This window comes from Pinus tabuliformis, chromosome 5_2 (assembly GCF_031772625.1).
Source record: "Pinus tabuliformis cultivar Carrire ecotype Pingquan chromosome 5_2, CPIR1, whole genome shotgun sequence".
In the NCBI taxonomy this organism is placed as follows: Eukaryota; Viridiplantae; Streptophyta; class Pinopsida; order Pinales; family Pinaceae; genus Pinus; species Pinus tabuliformis.
In genome coordinates, this window is record NC_142306.1 from 437,630,241 (window position 1) to 437,637,619 (window position 7,379).

General features: G+C 33.2%; 1 protein-coding gene across 1 annotated transcript; it reads left to right on the forward strand.

Annotated features, from left to right (window-relative positions):
• The first annotated feature begins 638 nt into the window (after positions 1 to 638).
• LOC149159541 (cysteine-rich receptor-like protein kinase 15) lies at positions 639 to 7,121 on the forward strand. The gene is made up of 6 exons (XM_089434337.1): positions 639 to 1,780; positions 2,006 to 2,169; positions 2,304 to 2,514; positions 3,688 to 3,922; positions 4,133 to 4,283; positions 6,679 to 7,121. The coding sequence occupies exons 1-6, from the start codon at positions 829 to 831 to the stop codon at positions 6,997 to 6,999; spliced, it is 2,034 nt and encodes a 677-aa protein (XP_089290463.1). The 5' UTR covers positions 639 to 828; the 3' UTR covers positions 7,000 to 7,121.
• Positions 7,122 to 7,379: the final 258 nt, after the last annotated feature.

Consider the following 7,379-nt stretch of genomic DNA (forward strand, 5'->3'; position numbering starts at 1 on the left):
TATATGAAAATATTTTAAAAATATATATTAATATTTTGTATATTTTTAATTAAAATTAATTTATTTTTGTCAGAGTACATATTGTTTTTTATTTAAAAAAGACTTGTCAATTTACGTCTCATAATTTAATAACTAAAAAATTAGCGAAAACAACACAACGGAAAACAAAATGTTTAAATAGGCGAGAAATAAAATTAATTAGTGATGTGGATGTTGTTGTTGTTTTTTTTTTTCATTTCAAACATCGTGATTTGTGTTTGGTAATATTGATGTGATAGATGTAAGGCGGTAACCTTCATCGTTATACGATTCAACCAAATTCTAAGCACAATGCTCCAAAAAACATAACATTTAATTACGGAAAACGAAATATTATCATTAAATATACAAAATGTATGAAGATACTGTATTCCACTACCATTACGAATTCATATATTTGCTGCTTAAAACACTATTACTTATACCAAAAATAATTCATAGATATACTTTCATTATGTTGTTATCCCTTTACTGGGGATAATAATACATGCTTTATGATTATGTGCCTATGCTTCTAATTTATACTACCATTATTGATCATGACTCCATGTTCCAAAGCAGAGAATTAGAATTTCCCTGTGTCCCTTGCTATTCTTCTTTCTAAAAATAAATCAGCAGTCTTGTTTTGCTCCTTATATATGTGGTCAAAATTTACTTATTGGAATGTGATTACCAGTGTTCTATTGCATTCCATCAAATTAGTTAAAATAAATATACTAAAATTATTGTCTCCCCTCTATTGTTATTCTCAAGGACGGAGAGTAAGCCGACAGAAAGATAGCCTCTGCAATGGCCATGGTCACCAGAGTCCTGAACCTCTCTATTGTTATTGTGTTGATCATATTTTCTGTTGATACAGGAAATATTTGCATCAGCCCACAGAAAGTAGAGTGGTACCCCCCTCCTATCTGCAACTGGACCGCTAACTATACAAACGACAGTAACTTTGTGAGCAACGTGAATGCAGCGTTGAGTACTCTTGTTGTGGACAACATAGAATTCACATCCCAAAGACGATTTGATATTTCAGAGTATGGCCAAAGTCCTAACCAAATATATGCCCTCCTCCAATGCAGGGGAGACACCACAATCGAGCAGTGCCACAATTGTTCACAACAAGCAAAGGCTGCCGTTGTGCAGGATTGTGCTAATGCCGTGGGTAGTAGAGTTTGGTCCAAGTTCTGCTTCTTACGTTATAATGGAAACTACAACTTTACCGGACAACTGGATATTAATGGATATAATGAAACTAATCAACATTTTTTCTACAATATCGATACTGTCACCAGCCCTGCTGATTTTATCGCGGCTGCTCGGCAGCTTTTGTCAAGTTTGGCATCCGGTATTACATCCGGATCTTCAAAGAATCGATACGCTTCCAACACAACTTTAGACACCTCGTTTCGCCGTATCTACGGTCTGGCACAGTGCTCGGGAGATATATCCCTTGACGACTGCAAAACATGTCTTTCCACAGCAATCGATAAATTGTTTCAAGATAACGACCCAGCGTCTGGAGCTCGGGGTTTGACGGGAAACTGCATTGTTCAATATGATTTGAAATCTTTCTTTAACGATCTACCACCGTCACCGCCACAAGGGCCACAAAAGTCAGGTTCAACCAAAATACCCATAATTTTAGTTGTTCTTGGCGGCTTGGTTATCCTCCTCTTAGTGGTAGGGCTGTTTGTAACTCGAACAAGATTGAAGTCTACAATATGTGGAAGGCATACAGAATTAGGTATTGCAATTCATACTTGTAGGACTTTGAGTACTTAGGCATTCGATTGTTATATATTCTTATCGACACCAGGATGCTTTGTGCACTATTAATAGAGTTTATTAATTTAAATCTGGAATACATGATGACGAATCTATAATAGATCTCCAGGTTTGAAAAATTTAGTGACATCTGTTTATTTTTTCTCCATTTTCTAATATGGCTGTGAAATAACCTTTTTTGTAGCTCATGCTATTAGCGAAGACTCACGAGTTGGAGAAGATCCGCAACCGATTCCTAGCCCGTCCAATGTTTTCACAGTGTTTGAAATGAAAACATTGGTAGCTGCAACAGAAAATTTTCATGGTAAGAACAAGCTTGGTGAGGGAGGATTTGGCGCTGTGTACAAGGTAACATACACTGAAAAACTTTTATTCTTTCCTAGTAGCTTACACAGTTTTAAATTAAAGTATAAGGTACCCTTAACAGTTGGATCTAATACAGAATCTAATACTTCGCAAGACTTTCATACCCTCTTCATCAGCGAACTACTCGAGATGGAACCGTAATCGCAGTGAAGAAACTTTCCTTACAATCCATGCAAGGAAAGAAAGAATTTCTGAATGAAGTTGAGCTAGTGGCCAAAATTCAACATCGAAATCTTGTGAGGTTACTGGGCTGTTGCGCAGAGGGGTCAGAAAGGTTGCTGGTTTATGAGTACTTACCCAATAACAGCCTTGATAAAATTTTATTCGGTGAGTCACTTTTATCTTATTGAGTGCCAGTGACTTTGATAAAAACTCTACAAATTACAAATTCGTAGGGACAGCACAGTTTTCCTGATTGTAAAAAAAATAAAAAAGTTGAAGTGTTTAAATTGTTTTTTAATGGTGCAAATCCTGGTTACCAGAAACGAGACCGTAACCACCGTTCCCAGGAAAAAAATGCAAAAAAACACTTAACAAGTGCATATATTTTATTGTAAACAAATAACATGTATTTTTCTTTTATAGTTCGTTTTCAACTCTGTATTTTTGCTCTTTGCATATATTCATTTAACTCTGTATTTTTGCTCTTTTCATATATTCATTTAATACTCTAGGGGAGTATGGAAAATGGCCGGAAAGTTGATGTTATTGTTTTTTTAGCCTTCTGGCCCAACTTACTATAAGGGTTGTTTTTCACTTATAAGGATGAAAAAGCTATCTATTAAGCTTGAAGTTCATCCATATTTTATATCTAATATAATGAAAACTACTAAGCTTGAAATTTATCCATATCTTATATATAATATAATGTATATAATGAAAACTAGTTTCCTTCTGTTGACAGTTTATCAAGGATGTGCCTCTATTTAATGTGTATTGGTAAAATTCATAGCTTAAACATAATTCCATATATGGTTTAAAAAGTGTACATTCAATCTCAGATTTTACTTATCGTTACCCTCATAATGGTATATCTTGGTATTGGGTAACCTATATACTTAATGGTCAACTGCTAAGCATCAGTATGAGATAAATTGTACTCAAGTTATTTAGTCTTTTAGTTAAATCTGGCTGTAAATTTAGTTGAAACTATATTGAAAATTAAAATTAAATCTGTGTTTTTCATATTTAAATTTGTGTTTTATATATTTTTGTTGTTTTTTCTCTCTGCTAGTTTCTTGAGTGCGAAACCTCCAAAACTATGTTTCTGATATTGTTGTCGTTTTTCTTTTAGTTTATGTTTCTGGTAATTGTATACTGGAAATAGATTATTATAAAAAACTTACCGATTTTCAAAAATTTCTAATAAATTTTATCATAATCAAAATTTCCATTAATTTCTAGGTTAATTTATAAAAAATTTTAAACTACACTTTGATAAAATGTGTAAGCCCATTCAGGTTGGTCATGATTGTTTAATATCCTACATGTTCTATACAGATCCAAATACGCGCAGACACCTTGATTGGCAGGAGCGTCACAACATCATAATCGGAATAACTCGTGGGCTTTTGTACTTGCACGAGGATTCTCATCTGCGGATTATTCATCGGGATATTAAAGCAAGCAACATCTTGTTGGACGAGAAGTTGAACCCTAAAATAGCAGATTTCGGCCTGGCTAAACTTTTTACTGAAGATGAAACTCATATTAGCACAGCAGCTGCTGGAACTCGGTAAGACATATGTTATGTTAATTCAGTTTTAGGGTTATACTTTTGGCTTCCACCACGCTTTCGGAGTTACTGATCATGCAGATATGTTACTCATACTGTTGGATGATTTAATAACGAGAGGATTGGCATTGAAGCAATTGTACAATCTGTATTACAATTTCCTTTTTCAAATATCTTTTATTTTTCCTAATGGCCAATATTAAATTGCAGCGGGTATATGGCACCAGAGTACGCTATGCAGGGACAATTGTCTGTTAAAGCTGACGTTTATAGTTTTGGGGTTGTTGTTCTGGAACTTATGAGTGGAAGAAAGAACATTGTTCTTAACTTATCGCCCGAAATGCAGATACTGTTAGAATGGGTAACATATTATTTCCATCATATTTCCAGTTGACTGCATCTGCGTTATGCATTCTGTTATTTTGTATATCATATAGTTCGTTTTCGTTTAGCCAATTTATATTGTTGAAGAGAATACAGTTTCTCGAGAAAAAAGAAGAGTGAAACAAGGAATAGCAAAAGAGAGTATTTTTAAGACTGTTCTCTATGAAAATAGGATAGATGTATGTTGCAAACTGATTTTATTACATTTATTGATTTTAATAGAGTCCATTTTTCTGCTTCTCAACTAGTACCTTTTACTTGTGGATATGAAAATGAAACAGCAATGTAAATTAAAACCAATTATATTTATCTTATGCATTATTAGTATATACATTTAATTTCTTATGATTATCTAAAATGTATATAAGAGGCAGGTTTACCAGCAGTTTATGAGTAAAAGTCAACAGAGGCCCCGCAGCTGCTGGTTTGGTGACGATCAGGAATTTATTTCAAGTTTATTTTCAAAGCCCTCTTGCCCAGTGAGTTATTGTTGCAAAGAAACTTTTAACATTGCAAAGCTGGAGTATAGGTCAGGTATCGTTAAGAGTTTGTTGGTGACAAGAAAATTAAAACATGCTGCAATCTTAGCTAGCTAGGTCCACCAAAAGTTTTCGTAAAGAGCACGTTGGGGGTGAAAAGGGGGAAAGTGAAAAGTATCCAAAACACCGGCGGGGTACTTTCTTGACATGAGAGGAAAACCAAACGGAGTAGATAGGGGAGAGTGCACTATAGAACTGAGAAAAATCTTACAAACACTGAACATTGTTCATTTGGGAACAGTACAGAAACAACACAAAGACAATGAAGAAGGATGAATTCATATATAGAATTATGGGACAATGAAGAAGGATGAATTCATATATAGAATTATGGTTAAGTAGATGGATGTTGGCTGAAATATTAATGAAACTAAAGTTTAAACATAAAGTAAGAAGTTGATGGTTTGATTTTTTTATTAGTTGGTTAAAACTTTTTTTTATAACGCTTTTGTTTTTGTGAAGATGTTTATAGAGATTTTTTGATTTATAAAATTCTAAATATATTTATTTAATTTTAATTGTTTTTCTTATGAAATAGTATCTTATTATGATGTGTTTGTTGCATTTATGAAATACTAAATTATTTAATAGAATTATAGAATATTGATTATTGTAAAATTATTCTTCTCCTTCGTTGTTTCTTATTTAAATTTAAGAATATTTTTCTTAACTATACAACTTGATAAACTGTTGTTTTTATTGTTACATACTTTGCTTATGTTGTGGTAGATGGTATAATAGATTATTTCTTTGAAACACATGAAAGAGCTTTTGGCTTAATTTAGAACTACTTAGATGTACTTTTTTCAATCATTTAGGTAAGACAATGGATTATTTCTTTGAACCCATAAAAGACCTCTCAATATTTTTTTTGTAATCTTCAAAAAATGTATCTGTTACTTCTAATTTGATTAACCAAGATCATAGTGCCACTAAAAATAATCACTTACGGACTAACGCTTTTTTTCTTTTGCAAATTTTCAATATCTCTTCTTAACAAATTTTCAGTATCTCTTCTTAACAATGGTTAACAATTGTGAATTGTAACTTAACAAACTCTATCTAAGTCTATAGGATTAGGGAAAAAAATTTCAACAAGAAAATGCTCATCATCTTAATATACTATACCTCATATTTTTTTCCAAATTACAGTACTTTGTTGCCACATTCTGCTGCTGCTAGCCATCTCAAAGATCATAAGATAAACACCAAAAACCTTCTAAAACGTGCAGTAATAGCAATTTGTTGAAGAGGAATTATAGTTGTAAAAAAAAAAAACAAGCAAAACCGACAATAGCAAAACAGTGTTTTTGAGACTGGTCTGACACAGATTTATGTTGCAAACTGATTCGATTGCATTCAGTGCTGCTGCACAGTCTAGTCTTCCTTTTCTCAACTAATACCCTCTACTTTCTATTTTGGATATGAAAGATGACAGAGCACTGCAATTTAAAACACAGCTATATTCCAAAATATCTAACCCACTACAGCCATAGACATTTAATTTTCCAATCACTAACTAAAATGTATTTAAAAGTTTCAAACAGCTGTCCAGGAGTGTAGTCAGCAGCAACTGTACAGCTGTTGGTCTGATCATGAGTAAAACTCAACAGAGACTATAGAGCTGTTGATTTGGTGACTGCTACACATTTGTTTCAGAATGGCCATCAAGCTTCTTTTCAAGATATATGAAATCAGAGTCTGGCTACTCATCTATTTTTTATGATTATGCAATCTTTATTTATTATATATATACCATTTAACATTAGTTAATGGTTGATTTTAATGGATGGTATATTTTTATCAATTTGACGCCCTGTTCTTATTGTACAGGTATGGAGATTATATAAACGAGGACATATGATGGATATGGTTGATCCAGCAATAATCGAAACTTGCAGCGATCAGGAACAAGCCTTGAGATGCATCCATATTGGACTCTTGTGTACACAAGCCGAACCATCACTTCGTCCATCAATGTCTACAATCAATTTGATGCTTTCAACTAAGCTTGTGGAATTACCAGATCCCATAAAACCTGATTTTGTGAGCTCTGGAGTTACCCGTCCAACCGAGTCCTCCAGTAATTCTGGTACTGTAACTGTATCTTCCTCTATATCCATGGCTTCATCACACACTCGTTCCTCCATTTAATGCTGATGCTTCAATTACAGACTTGGCAACCGGGGAACCACAGGATGCTTCTGAATTTTCATTAGTTTGAGTCATTTTTTTTCTTAAACTTCCTTAAAAAGAAAATATATGAGCAAGTGTATCCTTTTATATATAGGAAGGTATTTCCAAACAGTGTTTTTAATACCAAGCTACAAGTTCCTAATAATATTAATTTAACTAATTGACTTACAAGCTCTTGTACTCAATTTTATTGTGAAATATAACAAAATACTTTACTTTACAAAGAGGATGAATTGTTTAAATGTGAATATTTTGTTAAAGTTGGTTTTGATATTTTGTTAGTGGTCTATAAGGGGTAGGCTTTCACTCATGTCAGATGTTTGTGGGTCTTGGACAAT

Coding starts and splice junctions, on each gene's coding strand:
- LOC149159541 (XM_089434337.1), top strand. CDS start 829: ATGGCCATGGTCACCAGAGTCCTGAACCTCTCTATTGTTATTGTGTTG. Junction 1,781..2,005: donor TGGAAGGCATACAGAATTAG/GTATTGCAATTC, acceptor CCTTTTTTGTAG/CTCATGCTATTAGCGAAGAC. Junction 2,515..3,687: donor CCTTGATAAAATTTTATTCG/GTGAGTCACTTT, acceptor TGTTCTATACAG/ATCCAAATACGCGCAGACAC.